General features: G+C 34.9%; 1 protein-coding gene across 1 annotated transcript in view; it reads left to right on the top strand.

The window, feature by feature from the left end:
• LOC145675563 (uncharacterized) overlaps positions 1–10,705 on the top strand; it is a 95,790-nt gene extending 85,085 nt beyond the window's left edge. The window contains exon 5 of the mRNA XM_081746079.1: positions 10,354–10,705. Within this exon, the coding sequence (XP_081602205.1) occupies positions 10,354–10,390 (37 nt within the window). The 3' untranslated portion in view covers positions 10,391–10,705. The remainder of the gene's footprint in view (positions 1–10,353) is intronic.
• Positions 10,706–18,168: the final 7,463 nt, after the last annotated feature.

Raw genomic sequence — 18,168 nt, 5'->3', positions numbered from 1 at the left:
AACAGATACTAAAGAAACCTGTATATAAAAAATTTGCAAGAAAGTAGTTCCAACTCTCGTATTAGATACTGTTGAAAGATGAAAATGATATAATCATTACTACGTTTATTTTTATTCAGATATTTCGTCTCTACTTTTACTCGATAAAACTAAAACAGTACATACATAATCGCATTATTGTAAAATCTAAATTCCTACCTCCCTTGCTTTTGACAGTTACTAAAGTAAAGAATACTTTCTTAATGTCATTCTTTAAAAGTTATGTATAGTCGATTTCCTGATAGACTTTTCGCTTGTAATAAGCACATATTGAAAATCTACGTCACGTCTATAAAATAACTGTGAAACATAGATTAACATACAAATCATCAATTCATTCTTAACCAAACAAAATAAACTATCCTGAAGTATGTGTTAAGGAAAAATCGAAATATTCTCAGTGGAGTCAGGCAATTAATGCAAATCAAGAAATAGATCTAAAGTGATGTTCTTCTGCAACCTTTATGTATTGTCAAAACAATTTCTTCTAGACCCATGAAGCAACACAATAACTTCTATTCAAAATAGAGGAAAGAAAGTCATTAGGAATCATTATATCCGACTCTTTAAACAGTCAAGATTATAAACACCAAAGCTTAAATTTCTGTTGAATTGCTTTCATCGAGAGCAAGAAATTTCCCATTGCTTGTACACATATGCTTCATATCATTTGAAAGTCTGGTTTATTGCAAAGAAAACATGGTGTAAGTTGTGTTATTTTGATGAATAGTGGAGAGGTTGCTACTTGACGCACAGTAATTTTTTTTTTTTAAAAATGCACTACTTTAAAATGGCTAAATATTTTTTTTTTTTCCTAGAAATAATGTAATGAAATCTAAAATGAAATTGAGTGTGGATGTGAAAAGAAAACTCAAATATGTATTAAAATCAAAGGTTAAAAAGAAAAGTGAATAAAACTCCGAAATTAATGCAATATTTTAGAAAATCAAATTTCAGAATTTATAACGACAAACTTTTTCCAGATAAAATGCAAAGTGCAACGTCACTTGTGGTAACAGTTCAGTGAATCTAGATTTAATGCTTGCGTAAGTAGTTTCGTGCATTAATAGACGTAATGTAATGCACATAAAAGGAATAAAGGTCCAACAATATTTGTTCCTAAAACAATAACTGAAAAGTAAATGAGTTAAGTCTGAACTTGAGTGATAGTTCAATTCCTGAGTATTCAAGAAATTCCGTGTTAGAATATATTTGAGTTTTAGTAAGAAATGTGCGAATTTTGGTCTTGAGCATTTTTAAAATAGCAATTTCATTTACTTAAACAGCAAGATTTCTTTAGACTAGACGTAAGACAGTAAATTTTGAAAAGCATGTATTAATAGACGGAATATTCTGCTAATTCCAGTTTTTGCTGAAGATTTTGATATCTACAGCACATTTAATTTCAAGAATATATTTTAAACTAATTTTCCACAAGATTGTTCCGTTATAATCAAACCACATAAATAATAATATATGTTAATATACTGCAGTAAAATTACAGTTTTCTCGGTTTTGCGCTTATTGATATTATTGATAAAACCTCACATTATGTGTTAGGGTTACATATTCTTATTTCAGCCAAGCCATAACACATTGTCCATATTAACGCTTTTCTTCAATATTGTGAAAAAAAAGGATAATGTAAGATATAAAAAGTAATTGCTATAAGTTAAAGGACTTCTCATCATAGTTATAAAACATTCTAATTTTAAAGCTAAAATAAATATAACACTTTCTAATTTCAAAGGTAAAATACAGGATGGTTAAAATGTGGAAACACCCTAATAAGTGGTAAACGCTGCAAAATATAAGCAAAGTAACAATGTGAATGAAAATACTGATCAACGAAATGTTTGTGGACATATTAGATGACGCCGCCATGTTGATTTTTATCCAACTGTATGAATGGAAAACATAATGTGTGATATTTCATTTTAGTAGCGATTTTATAGAAATTGAATTGGACTATTAGTTTTGTTCTGGCATAACTATTCTTAAATTACTACTTATATATATATACAATTGATTTACTACAGCAGATTGGTTTTAAAGCATGCAAAACCTCTCTCATTCGCAACGTAGTCCCATCGTCAATGTTACTTTGTTCAAAGTGTTCAAAAAATTCGAAGAAAGTAAATCTGTAACAGATTCACCCAAGAATAGTAGACCAATGATGGGTGATAGTCTAGCCATTAACTGTGGCAGTGTTAGTACCATTCCATAAAAACACTGCTGAACAAGACTGCACTTATTTAATAAAAGGACATTTGCACGTGACATTTCGAACTTTTAGCCAGGATCCTCATCAGACGTACACTCTGATGAGGATCTTGGTTAGAAGATCGAAACGTCACGTGTAAATGTGTTTTTATTATATAAGTGCAGTCTTGTTCAGCAGTGTTTTTATTTTGTGATTTTATTTGCAAGACGTATGACTATGATTGTGTACCATTCCGTGAAAGTCCAAACAAAGCATGCGTAGTAAAGCCTGTGATCCTGATATTAGTCATATCAATCATTCACCTTTTATCAAGAATCAATACCAGCCTCATAACTTGCAACTTCACCAGCACCTTACAAAAGAGGATCCAGATCGTCGTTTACAATTTGCTCAATGGGCCACAGAGCAGCTACATTAGCCTCTGGCGTATTGTTTATTGATGAGACAAACTTCCATTTTCCCAGCGAGGTTAACAAACAGGACGTGCGATGCTGGAACAATAGGACGCATCTGCAGATGTTCCCTGTAAGTGATGATGGTATGATGTATCATTTGGAAAAATTCTGTTGTGGGGTCATTCTTCATTAAGAGGTGCATAGCAGCTATGGGTTATCGGCACATGTTAGGAAATTACATTTTGCTACCACTGCTGTCAAAAGGTAGGTCCCATGGTGTCCCACCCAATTCTGTATCTATGCCCGTAAGTACCTCGTTTAGCGGTCTCCTACTGGATTAATCTGCGAGGTGCTGCGAAATGACCACCCCGTTCCGCTAATATCCTCCACTGGACTACTGCCTAGGGTTATGTGAAATCGATTTTCTATGCGATTAATATTAGAGATGTCCAGCATCTCAAGATTCGAATCTTGGACACATATTCCAATATTACAGCCGATATATTGCGCAAGGTTTCACGTGATCGGAATTCGGTATTTCGGTGCTGGAACGTGTAAATACATTTTGTCGTGCTAAATGTGCATACCAATATTTTTCCCATAGTACTTTTCACCCCTGTGTGTTGAAGCATCCCATCGCCCCGGGGGAAACCTGAAATCATATCTGAATTGCTATATTTTCAGCATTGTAAGTCATTGCGTTTTCGCGACACGAAAGCGACAATTTATTTTCCATCAACTTGGTAACTGTACCGAAATGTGGTCAGGTCAATTTTAATTTAATTAATTACCTAAGCAAATAACCAGAATTGGATCTCAGCAATCCAGTGACCTGAATATTGTGTATTAGTAATAATGTGCAAGTAATATACATGAGTATTGTATTATTAGTCTATTATTTTGTTACTATTATTCTCAAGCGTTTCAGAGAAGAATATCATGATTAATTATTGAAGTGGAATTGAAAAATATAAAAGTTTGGTTAGCAGCAACTGCTGTTTGCGTAGAAAAGTAGTTTATAAAACCAGTTAATTGATAAAGCTGTAATTTTTAATACATAGGATAATAGGTAAACGTAAAAATACTCCATACCAATTTCAAAATCGTGTACTGACATTCTCTGATTTTTCATAAGTTTATCAAATTGATAGCAGTTAGCGAAAGTGATAAAAGAAAACCTAGTTTCGTTAATTTTGAAATTCATTCATTCATTTATTTATTTGCCTGTTTCATTAGCTTACAAAGCATGAGAAATTCTCATGTAAGCATTACAGTTGTCAGAAAGAAAAAAAAAACATACAATACTGTCAAGTACCAGAGGTATACATCATGCATCTTTCTAAAATACAAAACGACATAAATAGGATATACTAAGTATAAAAACATGACAATTTACATCTAATTAGGTAACTGTTTGTACCACACCGGGCATGTACTCACGGGTAAGTATCTGTTACCAACTCTTCAGTTAATGAGTCATTTAAATATTCTTTAATTGTATAATAGCACTTTCCAGTGAGTAGATTATATAAAGTCTTACCAAGAATGGAAACATTTTTCATATTTTCCAAGTACAGAGGAAGTTTATTATACAATCTGACACAATTCATGTACACGGTTTTGCTTATATTAGCATATTTTTGATGCATCACAAATATGTCACTACCTTGTCTTGTATTATGGCTATGAACATTTTTGTTAAACATAAAAAGATGCTTGTTTTTCACATTAAAAAGAATAGGTTTATAGATGCATAAGCTGGGGAGTGTTAAAATTTTTGCTTCTCTGAAAACCTTTTTACATGTCGAATTTGTGGCTAACCCAAAAATTATTCTAATCGCTTTCTTTTCCAATCGGAAAGTGCGTAAACTATTTTCAGCAGATCCCCAGTGTATTATGCCGAAGTTAATTAATGAATTAAACTTGGCGTAGTAAAAGCTAAGAAGTGCTTCTCTCGATACAGTACCTTGAAGCTTGTATAAGGCAAAACACACGCTACTTAGTTTCTTGTTTAAAGTGGAGATATGAGCAGACCATGAAAGATCATCACTTATGATTACACCTAAAAGCTTTGTTATGCAAGAATATTGGAGTAAGTTAGAAGATATTTTTACTCTAGGTGATATACGCGGTTTTCCTGGAAAATGAAAATGTAAGAGAATTGACTTATCATGATTTATAATTAACCTATTCGCTGTTAACCATTTTACTAATTTGTCCGTAAAAATGTCAGATTTCCTCTCAACTTCTTCTATTGATTTTCCTGATATTATCATACTGATTTCATCAGCATATAGAATACATTTTGCAGGATGCATAAATTTTAACAAGTCATTTATATACAGTGCGTTCCAGGAATAACACTAAGGTCCACCTCCTGAAGAAAGCAAGGCAGATAGAAACATGAAACCTTTTGGAACCTTCAAGGGACATAAAAGGCAACATTATGCTGAGAAGAAGAATCCCCCACAAAGGGGGTTACTGGGGGTAACTCAAAAATTTTAAATAGCAACCCCCATCGTGTGGTACCTCGTTTGAAAAGTAATCACGAGTAAAGACCACTTGTGGAAATTGTAAGTCGCTAGCATGTCCGTAGCCAACATGGCGGCCATCCGTAAAGGACGGTCGAAGTGCGTTCAACGAATAACACTAAAGCTCGTCTCCAGAAGAAACGAAAGCAGATAGAAACATGAAACTTTTTGGAACCTTCAAGGAACTTAAAAGGCAACATTATGCTGGAAAGGAGAATCTCCCTCAAGGAGGGCTAAAGGGGGTTACTGGGAGTAACTCAAAAATTTTAAATAGGAACCCCCACCGTGTGGTACCTCGTTTGAAAAGTAATCACGAGTAAAGACCACTTGTGGAAATTGTAAGTCGCTAGCATGTCCGTAGCCAACATGGCGGCCATCCGTAAAGGACAGTCGAAGTGCGTTCAACGAATAACACTAAAGCTCGTCTCCAGAAGAAACGAAAGCAGATAGAAACATGAAACCTTTTGGAACCTTGAAGGAACTTAAAAGGCAACATTATGCTGAGAAGGAGAATCCCCCACAAGGGGGGTTACTGGGGGTAACTCAAAAATTTTAAATAGCAACCCCCATCGTGTGGTACCTCGCTGGAAAAGTAATCGCTTATAGAGACCAGACCATGTCCACAACAAACTCTAAGTCTAACGTAGGTCTAGTTCGGAACGAATGCACAATACACATACCACACAACTAACACTATAACAGTATTGCAAATACAAAACATGCAAATTGAACTGAAACCGATAGAAAAGAGAGTACCATAATATTATTGAAAAATCTGAACCCTCCGAGGCTCGAACCCCGGACCGCACGTGAACTGAACCAACGCTTTACCATTGCGCTACTGTCGAACTGCTACTCTTACGGACGAGGAGATGTAGTTCATGACGATGAGTCGCCCGTGGTGGCGCTTTGGTGTTGGACACACGTACTTTAGCAAAGCTACTCTGTTTACTCGTGCACCACTATCAGATGTGCTTTTCCGACCAACAGTGCGCTACATTACAACCCGGAACAGTCGGTCTGAAGGACGTAGACGTGTGTTTGTGCTGGTGCATTTGACCATCCTACATTGCATACATAATGTGGTCTCTTGAACAGAGAATTGAAATTTTGTTACTCTTTGGTGCTACGAATCGTTCGTACAGTGCAACAGCACGGTTGTTCAATGAACAAAATGTGCGCAACCCAGTGTTTCTTCTGTACGCCATTTATTAATCAAATTCTTTACGACAGGCAGTGTGACCAATGCCCCAAAGCCTCGAAACCCTAGTGTTGTTACGGAAGAAACACAGATACAAGTGTTGGCGGAGCTGAATGTGCATCCTCAACAGTCCATAACAACTGTGGCTCAAACGTGTGGTGTGTCACGCACAACGACGTACAGAATCTTAAAAAAACATACCTTCCATCCATACAAACTACATATGGTCCAGGAGTTAAGTGAACATGATCCCGATATGCGTATCGAGTTTTGTGAGCAGATGTGTGAGGCATTGGCACGTGGGACCATTGTGCTGACAAACGTGTGTTTCAGCGATGAGAGTACGCTCAACTTGAATGGCAAGGTCAACAGGCATTACTGCCGATATTGGTGTGACACAAACCCTCATGTATTTCGTGAAGGCAACACTCAACACCCAGAGTCGCTGAATGTCTGGGCGGGTTTCTTAGGTAATCACATAATCGGGCCCCTCTTCATCGATGGAATATTAACGGGTGAGAAGTACCTGGCGTTGCTGCAAGACTTTATTGCACCGTTGATTGTCGAGGCAATGGAAGAAAATCCGCAAGAATTTGGAGAGATTCCGCCCGTTTTTCAGCATGACGGTTGTCCTGCCCATTTCCACCGCCTTGTACGTGACTATTTAAATAGTGAGTTTCCGCGACGATGGATTGGTCGTCGCGGCGCCATTGAATGGCCAGCCCGTTCGCCAGACTTTGCTCCACCCGACTTTTTTCTCTGGGGCTATTTGAAGACTATAGCGTTCCGCACGCAGCCGAACAGCATTGCGGAGTTACGCCAACGCATAGTTGATGCCTGTCATTTTATACCGGTAATGACTTTTACCGTGTTCGAGAGGAGATCGTCCAACGTTTACATTACTGCCAGGAACTGGGCGGTGCACACTTCGAGCATCTCCTGCATTAATGACGTATGTTCCAAATCATACTATGTTACTCTCTGCTTACAGCTTTGCAATGTTTCTTCGATCATAACTTACGAATGACAGCCATGTTGGCTACGGACATGCTAGCGACTTACAATTTCCAAAAGTGGTCTTTACTCGTGATTACCTTTCAAACGCACTACCACACGATGGGGGTTGCTATTTAAAATTTTTGAGTTACTCCCAGTAACCCCCTTTAGCCCCCCTTGTGGGGGATTCTCCTTCTCAGCATAATGTTGCCTTTTATGTCCCTTGAAGGTTCCAAAAGGTTTCATGTTTCTATCTGCTTTCGTTTCTTCTGGAGACGAGCTTTAGTGTTATTCGTTGAACGCACTTCGACCGTCCTTTGCGGATGGCCGCCATGTTGGCTACGAACATGCTAGCGACTTACAATTTCGACAAGTGGTCTTTACTCGTGATTACCTTTCAAACGCACTACCACACGATGGGGGTTGCTATTCAAAATTTTTGAGTTACCCCCAGTAACCCCCTTTAGCCCCCTTTGTGGGGGATTCTCCTTCTCAGCATAATATTGCCTTTTATGTCCCTTGAAGGTTCCAAAAGGTTTCATGTTTCTATCTGCCTTCGTTTTTTCTGGAGACGAGCTTTAGTGTTATTCGTTGAACACACTTCGACCGTCCTTTACGGATGGCCGCCATGTTGGCTACGGACATGGTAGCGACTTACAATTTCCACAAGTGATCATTACTCGTGATTACTTTTCAAACGAGGTACCACACAATGGGGGTTGCTATTTAAAATTTTTGAGTTACCCCCAGTAACCCCCTTTAGCCCCCTTTGTGGGGGATTCTCCTTCTTAGCATAATGTTGCCTTTTATGTCCCTTGAAGGTTACAGAAGGTTTCATGTTTCTATCTGCCTTGGTTTCTTCAGGAGGTGGACCTTAGTGTTATTCGTGGAACGCACTGTGTATCAGGAAGAGAATAGGACCCAAAAGGGAACCTTGAGGAACACCTCTGATTACAGTTGATAAAGACGAACAAGTTGTTTGAAACCCATCTGCAGCTAATTTTGATATTTGTACCGCTTGTTGCCTACTGGATAAATAAGAGAGAAACCAGTTGTGAGCTACTCCTCTAATACCATAAGCATACAACTTGCTTAAAAGAATAGCATGATCAATTGTATCAAAAGCTTTGGATAAGTCGATGAATAGACCAACAACATATTTACTGTTTTTTAATTCAAGAGCAATATTGGACATGTAATCAAACAAGGCTGTTTCAATACTTTTCTTATTTTGGAAGCCATGTTGTGATGGTGATAGTAAGTTACATGACTTCAAAAAATTGCAGAGTCGTGACTTCATCACATATTCAAAAATTTTTGAAAACGTGGAAAGAATGGAGACTGGGCGATAGTTTCTTACATCATGCATACTCCTCTTTTTATAGAGAGGAATTACTTTTGCCACTTTTAACACTGATGGAAAATATCCTTTCTCAAGAGATTGATTTACTAAATAACAGAGATGATGTACAATGAAAGGAAAGCAAAATTTAATAACAGTCACTGGAACTTCATCAAAATCTGAAGATCCCGAATTATACATCCTACTCAATATTTTCCATAACTCCTGTACTGTTGCTGGAATTTAAAAAATCGTATGTGAATGCATTGGAAATTTCATCGAGTCGTCATAACTCGCTTGTATGGGGTCAGGTAATGGTACACTATCTAGAAAATAACCATTGAAGACATCTGCAATCCGCTTAGGTTGTTTAATAATTTCGTCCCCAACTTTAACATACTCAAAGTCGCTCTTTTTGTTGTTTGTTCCACCATTTAAGATTTTCCACATAGTTTTAGCTTTATTAGTAGAATTAAGTATTGTGGAGCTATTTGATAGTAATTTAGCTGTTTTAATTACTCTTCTGTATATTTTCCTGTACTTAAAAATATAATTTCGAAACCTGTGAGGAAGTGATGTATTTATTTTGAGTAACCTGTTATATCTAAATAGGTTACTTTTAGAAATTTTAATTGCTTTAGTTAACCACGATTTAGTGGACGACGTCCGGATTTTACGAGTAACTTTTGGAAACGCCATATTGAAGTAATGTAAGAAAGTTTCAAAGAAGTATTTAAACTTACATTCAGTGTCAAGCGTATTATATACGCCATTCCAAGACTCGTGAGAAAGCAAGAAATTTAGATATTCCATATTATGACCTGGAGAAAATTCTCTTTGTAACTGTGTATACTTTACACTTAAGAACAGTGGTATCGTTTAAAGTGATTTTTAAAATAATGTAAGCAGATCAAAAATTAATTTTTGGTTTCGGTGTTGCTAGATTTACGTATTCTGTTTTATTTTTAATAAAATATCGCGAAAGGAATTTATTAACCAATCTCGTAGCTCGTTACACAACATAATATTAAAATTATATAATCAAATATCAAATTGTAAATCAACAAACTTTAGTTTAAAATGGTTTGAAAAAAATAACACACAATCTTTTATTATAAATCATAGATTAATATATTCAATAAGATATTCCTGTAAAAGATCAAAGGGAAAATTTACTTTGTGTGTTGAGGAAATATAATTACTAGCAGCAAATAATATTTAGATATTACATTACTATTTTAATAATATTCTTAGGATTTTTTTCTCATCTATGGTACCTCTGAAGTGTTTTTTAAGTGTTTACTTTCTAGTAAATCATGAACCCAGAGTTTCTAAGGCGGAATAGCTAAATTAAAAAAAGGAAAAACACGTATTAATGTTTTCCAAATATCCAAATTAGAAATGCTACATATGATCTTCCGAATTGCGTAATTGCATAAAAGACAAAGAAATGAAGAAAAAACATACCGTGCTAGATTGAAGTCGTAATTCATGTACTGTTACATAATTCTTGTTGAGACCAGTCTAGAAGAGCTGTACTAACTTATGCATTTTCCATTGTGATTATTACTGAATACCGAAAAACTTAATATCTAACATTAAGCAAATACTTCTTTTTCTTTCAGAATACACAGTAATTATATACAGGACATCACAGTTTGAAGATACTCTAATCATGTATATTCAGTCCTGTATTTAGACTCAAATCGTAATTTTGTGACAGTAACTTAAGAGTGTAAAGATTTGATTAAATTTTAATACCAGTTCAAAGAAATAGTGTAATAGTTGAAGAGTCTTATAGAGTAAAGAGTAAATAGCTAACTATGGAGCCGGAAGTAGTTTGGAAAGAAGAACCAAATGAATTGTATTTAAAAGAACAATCTTCGGAGGAAAATAAATTAGAGCTGCCGGTTTCAACAGAAGACATTCAAGCTACGCCGGTATTTCCATGTGACTTTCTGGCAAACCAAACTATGACTGGAGAAACTGCAGTGAAGTACAACTCAGCATATTCGACTGTGGGAGATATTCGTTTATCCCTTCAAACTTCCAACACTACTACAAATTCACAGGAAGCATTCTCAAGAAGTACAAGAGACGGTGAGCTGGAAGATAAGAAGCAAAACATCTATGGAAGGTAATATTATAAATTTTATATAAAACATAAATAAAACGTAGTATATGCTTCTTACAGATAACGGAATTTGAAAACAAAACTCAAAATGATTCTTTGCTTCCTTATTTTAAGCAGTGCTTTGCAATAACAATTTAAATGTATGTTGTTATACAAGTTAAAAAGAACAGCTAAACGAATACGAGAAACTCGTAGTAATTTGTTCTGCATTTAGTTGCATTTAAGTTTACCAAAGCTTAACATTTAGTTTCCTAGAGAGTACTTTCTGTCATCAAAATCATTAATTTTATATCGCTCTGCTGCTAATTAGTTTTACCTTTTGTATGAATTGAATTATTTCTTCATTTTTCCTAGTATGATTTTGCAGAGGTGTATATCAACAAACTTTTGTGCGACATTTAATAATCTAAACCCTAGCATATTGTTTTGATATTGAATGCAGTGATGAACGTCCAGCGTTTTGTGTAAGTATTGTTGATGGTTTAGCTGTTCATAACACTTTCGTGAAATTTTTATACACAATATAGTGTTTATATTACGTGCTCCCAAACACACTTTGTACATCTTGCGAATGCTACTAATTCAGAGACAAGTCCATTTTAACTTTCCTTTACATAAACACTTAGAAAGAAAGTTTCACAATTACATCTATACTGTTCAAAAGTTGACTTTACTCAGTAAATGACACCAAAAATGTATTTGCAAAGGAAAATTAAAATCAGGGGGCTTTTCAACTGAGTATGTATGAAACCATTAGGAAAATGGAAACCATCAGGCAAAGAGTATATATAATGTTACAGAGAACTACACTTCTCCGACAAATAGTAAATAGTAAAAGGGTTCTGGTGAAAAGTTCATTGAACTCATCGCTTTACGCACAAATTCCATAGATAATTCTAGATATATATGGCTTTATATGGGATCCAAAGCATGAGCTCACACCGGCAATTGGCCTAGACTTTCTCGCGCCTACACTAATCATGAAGTGAAATAATATCACTTGAAGTATCAGTACTGAGAGGTTATTGTACGATTCCTATTACGTGTGAAAATATATTTTTGCACTTTCCATAAGATCCTAAAACCGATACTTTTTTTGAAGTTCACGTAAAACTTACACTTCCGTATTGGTTCAAAAGTCCAAACTTGTTTGTGCTTGCCGATGTCGAATTAAATTTCCTAATATCGCGGATCTCTTTGTTCCCAATATCATATAAAACCGATTCGTTTGCTCGTAAGAGCGGAATTTTCTTCTAAATGTAGTATCAGGAATTGCGAAACAGCTCCTGTAAGTATGAGCTGAAACAATTTTCATATATATTGCTGGTAGAAAAACAAAAATATTTCTCTTGCAAATTCCTGGGATACGTGAGTGTGTTATGGCAACCAAGTACAGTATCGTCAAAACCAACCAGTAGGAAACTCATAAATTTTCCATACGTAAGCCACACTCAGAACATTGCGACTTCCGGGAAAAGCATAGTTATGGTGCTAAGCATATATATCTCTACAAAATATTTCTGCTCAACACAAGCGTCACACTTTTCGCTTCACTGTTTACGGAACGCCTTGGATACTTGCATAAATTTGGTATGGAGTTTCGGGCGGTTGGTGGTTGAACTAAAAAATCAGAAGAAAAATTTAAACAACTAGAGCTTTAAATTAGACATGATTTTTACGTTTATTTGCAGCAGACTGAACAATTAGTATACGCTAATACACTTACTTCGTATTGATGATTTTTCGGGAAATTCAAAAGAGATATATTGCATTTTATTATATTTATTCTTATTTATGTCCCCGATCTACCCTCTAGGCTAAAGTACATTACGATAAAGTAGTGGTGAACTTGAAATTAATATGGAAGAAAAACTATACCTTCGTACCCAGTGCTGAACGGATTCGAACGGCCGACATTCTAGATCTTGTGGTCACCGGTCTAACGTAAAAATTTGTTGCAAATTCTTAGCAGTTGTCTTCTCAGAGATAACTACTGACTGATCAAACTGAATAATATTTCGCACATATCAGTAGATTTAATTAAATCTAGCCAAAGCTAGACAAAGTATTCTGATCCTTGAATAAAGTGCAGTTAGGAAAATGAAGCTGCAATTCATCATCCTACAATAAAATGCACCTACCGAACAGTTATATGTATGAATCTTTCTCAAAATTAATTTCGCCTGGCACTATCCACTTCTTCATAGCCATTTATCATCAATATTTCTCTTATTTGTTATATTATAGTCACCCTTATATCACCACTTAATTTCCTTAGGAAGGTTTGTACGTTTTCTGTATCATATCGTTTCCAGTTTCAATGTGTTTAAGCCATTGCAAACTTAACGTTTCTTAAGCTTTTCATGATAATGTGGCTGCTTAAATATGCATCCCTCAGAGTGTACAAAACAAAATTTATCCTTGTTTAGTGCTCCCTATGTGTGTGTTAAAGTTACGATTTTCCTGTTTACATTTGAAAATAGTATATTACGCATGTTATTTCTGAGCCCCTAACCCAGTAAATACCATATCTCAGTAAAGTAGAATACAAATGTTTTTATGGTAATCTGTGTGGAAAGTTTTGTCGATTTTCCTATTGAGTGATATAACCATTACTTCGTACCAGGCTTTATTCGCTCGCGTTATAGTACAAACTTAAGACATTAAACTACCAATGCTAATTTTAGTTATTGTTTTTCCTTGTGTTGTTAATGCTTTCTTGGAACTTGTCATCCATTTTACAGCGAGGCTATGTGAGATGTTACCTATAGGTTAACGTTGGATCTGAACCATATGGGCTCCTGCTTATTATTATTATTAATATTATTTTCGTTAATAAACTAGTAAAAGTTTAATTATGCGAGATTTTTTTAATCGCTTAAATATCTCTTAATGGATCATTTATTTTAATAGTGGTAATATTTATCTAGATCTTGAACAGTGCAAGAATAACTTTTTTCTCTAGAAGTACCTCCGTTGTTCTTGAAATTCAATCGAATTGTGAGAAGAGAAGTTTTATTTGTGAGAGAAGACGGGTGTTAGTTGTCATCTTTAGGAGAAAGGAAGCAACATGGAAAAAATATTCAAAAAAATCTTTTATGACATGCAGTTCGAAAGTCCATACAAGAATTACCGACCACTATTTTTTAAAATCTATTTCCACTCAAAATCCTCTTGCTTTCTAACGAAATTTTAAAATCTCAAAGCTCTATGAAGAAATAATGTACGCATTATATTTATTTTGACACAATACTTGTTCCCCAACTTGAGAATGATTGAATTGTGTATTTATAACACCAAATCTTTCTGTCTTATTGCGATACTTCCTTCAGGTTCCTGTGCCCAATCTCGAACAAAATACTGCATGGTTGTTCAGTGATACTGCGCTTACCTCTGATCCGTGGGGTCCCTCGTTTGATCCCCGGCCAAATAAAATTGTGATGGACAATATTAAGTCTGGGTTTTATCGCGGTACAGCCATTTGCTACCACATCCTCATTCCACTAATTGTTTCATCGTCATTCACTTTCCTTCATTATCGTCTTTCTTAGCCTAACGGACACAGTCGTGGGACATTAAACTGAAAGATTTTCTCGAAGAAAATATTTCCAATCTAATTGCATTCACTTTTAAACATTCTAAATTAGAGAAATTAGTTCTTTTTGAATTGACATCAAAATAATCGTTACTCCCATAGCACTGAAACCACCTACATTCCTTTCTCAGAACAATACATTTGACTGCTATTACCACCGAAGTATTCTCGAAATCATCCCCAAACTTTTCGTTGTCCCTGAAGGTAGGCACTTATATTCCCTCCGTATCAGCAAATCCTACCTTGGTAATTACTGAATATGCTTCACCATTTTACTACAACCACTTAGTTTTCAACCAACATTTTCATCTTTGTGCACTTATATTATTATTACGCTTCTTTGACTCCGCACTCTATACCTATTCTAAAGTCCTATAATATATCATTAATATTAGTTCCCGCACTTTATACCTATTCTAAATTCCTGTAATATATCATTAATATTAGTTCCTGTACTATCTGTTATATATTTTCATATTTCAATTCTTTTGATTTTTTATTACCTACTTAAACTTGTCAGTATTTCTCGTATCTCTACAACTGCACTTTAACCTAGATATCCATCTCATTATTTATATTTTCGCCTTATTAAATTCAGTTCACTGCCAGCAGTAATACTATCACGTGAGGCTCTATTGTGGTGCTTACCTGGATACTTAAGAGAGAATTTTTTATTACCCATACTTTGCTCCAACCTTGTATAAAGTACAGGACAATAAACGACCAAAAATGCCATTAAAACTATCGGCGTTTCTGCTCGTTTATTTTTAGGCTCTTACTGATGGCTCATAGTGAACTTCGTTAGCATTTATAATTATGTAAAGTATTTCAGTATATTCACTTCAGTTATCCTTTATTCAAGTTATATGTACCGATTTAATCCTTACAGCTTAAACGAGTTGATCGATTTAATTTAATGAAAACAGCTTAAATGAGTCTATAATACCAAATTTTTAATATAATAACGTTGTTCATTGTCAACATATCTCTGATAAGACGCGGATTGCAATAATAAAAGTTCTGGATAATATACCGCTCCAAGAGGAATATTACTCCATTCGGCGTGCATATCAGTCAGTTTAGTAAAACAAATGAATGCGTAAATCTGTAGTGGACCAGACTCGATATCCAAAATTGACTATGTATCTTACGTCCAGATTCAGGGATTTAACGGAATCAGAAAAGGGTTTTACTTAGTCATGAAGTACCTTGTACCACGCCCCACCCGCTTCAAATGTGTGAATGGAATTTAGTGTAATGGCTTACAAACATCACAACATAGGATATACATAGTCCTCTAGAATAACAACCTAATTGTAGGCAGTGATAATACTGGTTAGCATTAACACATGATATACTGAACAGCAGGATGTTGTAAACCCATTTGATCACAGAGCCTCAGCCATGTTTCAAAGTTTGACTTAAATACTGTAAACCATGAGCTGATATGGGGATCCGACACAAAAATCACGACTCGTGATTTGTTAAAAGGTAAACGAAGATTCATGCGACCACGTCACACGTTTGTAGTTAATCAGCGCTTCATAACCATTGTGTCGAGGTAAAGCGTTATGATCCTTATCAGCTATTTTGTTTGCACAACCCAACTCTCTACATCCATGTTATTTAACGCACAGAGGACTGTAATTGTTGACACAGACTGAGAAACACTGCGAGTTTTTAAACCATCATCACTTTAACACTGTCATTCGTGTTTTACCCAACGCACGTGACACTTCTCACGTTTACACCACGTAACAGAGTCAACCATTTGCTTTCTTCGAAAATTATAGCGATTGCTTACTTTACGTATCACCGTCTGCTCAGTTCACTGCACACTTCATTCTACTATACAGATAGTACGGAGTCTGCCGTAAAACACCAGCGCCTAGATTCTGGCACTGCGGTCGCCATTTGAGTCTTGCTAATTCAGACATATCTTGCATTTTAAATCCTGGTCATTCTTATAAATTAGTAAGAATCTCCATATATTTTCGTATATACATATATACTCGCGACTATTCTACATATATTTAGTTACCTAAATTTGAATTGAGAGTTGTCTCTCCATTATAATGTTAACAAGACAGTATGATCGTAACTAGTGTGCCTTTTTTGGTCCATAGTGTTATGAATAAAAATATTTTGTATTGTAAAAGAAATTCACTTAAAATCTGAAACTGTCTGGCTCTCTATTGCAGATTATATTTTGTTTTGATTTTTCACACATTTTGAACAGAAACTTAGCCCAAAGTAATATTGTTAATAAAGTGAGATGCACAGATACTTCCAATAATACCTTAATATATTTCTAAAAGATTTTCGTTAGTGATATGTATTTAAATAATTCGTAATAGCATCTCATAGCACATTTTTTTCTTACAATATTGTAATTTTACTTTTGATACTGCATTTATTATCTCTTCGTATTGTAGCATATTTCATTTTAGTACAAACATTTTCGTAAGGATGGCATTTAATTCGTGGTAAGACTTTTTGGGACAGAAAATGCATATCCTATTTTAATTGGTTTTTATATTTCATTATTTATTTTTCTCTGTCTCTCAGTTTTCATATCTAATGAAAAACGCTTAATAATCCGATGGTTTGAAATCAGAGTAGTGCGGCTTGGAAAAGAAAGCGTAATGATTGTGTGCGAATATAATTGTTTATAAATTCAGGTTGTGTACACGTCTCATATATTTTATTGTCTGGTATAAGTACATTTTGCCCTTCTGTAATAAAGAATTAGCTTCAGAACAAAAGTATTTTGTACAAGCTATTATACGCATTATGATAATGCTATTATACGTCATTTTTTCGCGATGAAGTTAGAAGCGAAATCTAGAAATCAAACAGCACATAATCTACATATTAGGAATGTTCATCTTATAGCAATTTCTTCTATACCTATAGAAATTTATTTTCTAGCATAGAATAAATGTAGAACAATGTCTTATCAAATGTTCGAAACAACGTGCGCACACACACACTGCTAAAAGGGAAGGCAGTAATCCATTCTCCTTATGATGTTCTTTTCCACACACACAATGTCTCTTTTTATCTTCAATATGTATATGTTGATGCAGGCCAATTTTTCTTTATCATATTTTCGTTTAAATCAACTGCTTACTTAAGAAAATTCATATCAACCAATGCGTAGTTCGAAATATTAAAAATAATACTTTTAACTTTTTAGAAGCATGATAAATATTTTGGTTGTGAAGTATTTATTTAATAATTTAGTATTTTAAAGGAACGTTCTCACCCCATTGTCTTTATTTTTGAATAGCTTTGTGTATCGATATTGACCGTGATTACTTGCAAACCTCCAAGCGATGTTCGATAGTTCTAAAGAATTAAGTATTAATTGCTAAACTCTAGATCATGTTTAAATATACCAATGCACGATTTCGTTTCCGGACTGACGAGAATATTCATGTATTTTCACCTCTCGTCATGATTTGTTGTAGAAACCGTAAATAAGATCTCCGTTGCGTCTGACAACAAAACAAACTATGTTTTCCACCATAAGCACACATTTCTAGAATCAAATCCAGCATCTTCTATACTTGAACATGACAATGTGACCAGGAACTGTCCCATGCATTGGCTTACTAGCTTCTCGGTAGCTTCAACATTGTAAATAGTTAATTGTGAAACAATTTCTTGGACCTAAATTTCATAGAAAACAAGTAGATTTTCTTAAAT

This window comes from Thermobia domestica, chromosome 18, assembly GCF_964235325.1.
Source record: "Thermobia domestica chromosome 18, izTheDome1.hap1.1, whole genome shotgun sequence".
Classification (NCBI taxonomy): domain Eukaryota; kingdom Metazoa; phylum Arthropoda; class Insecta; order Zygentoma; family Lepismatidae; genus Thermobia; species Thermobia domestica.
The sequence above is the reverse complement of the archived record's forward strand: the minus strand, read 5'-3'. Positions and strand labels throughout refer to the sequence as shown.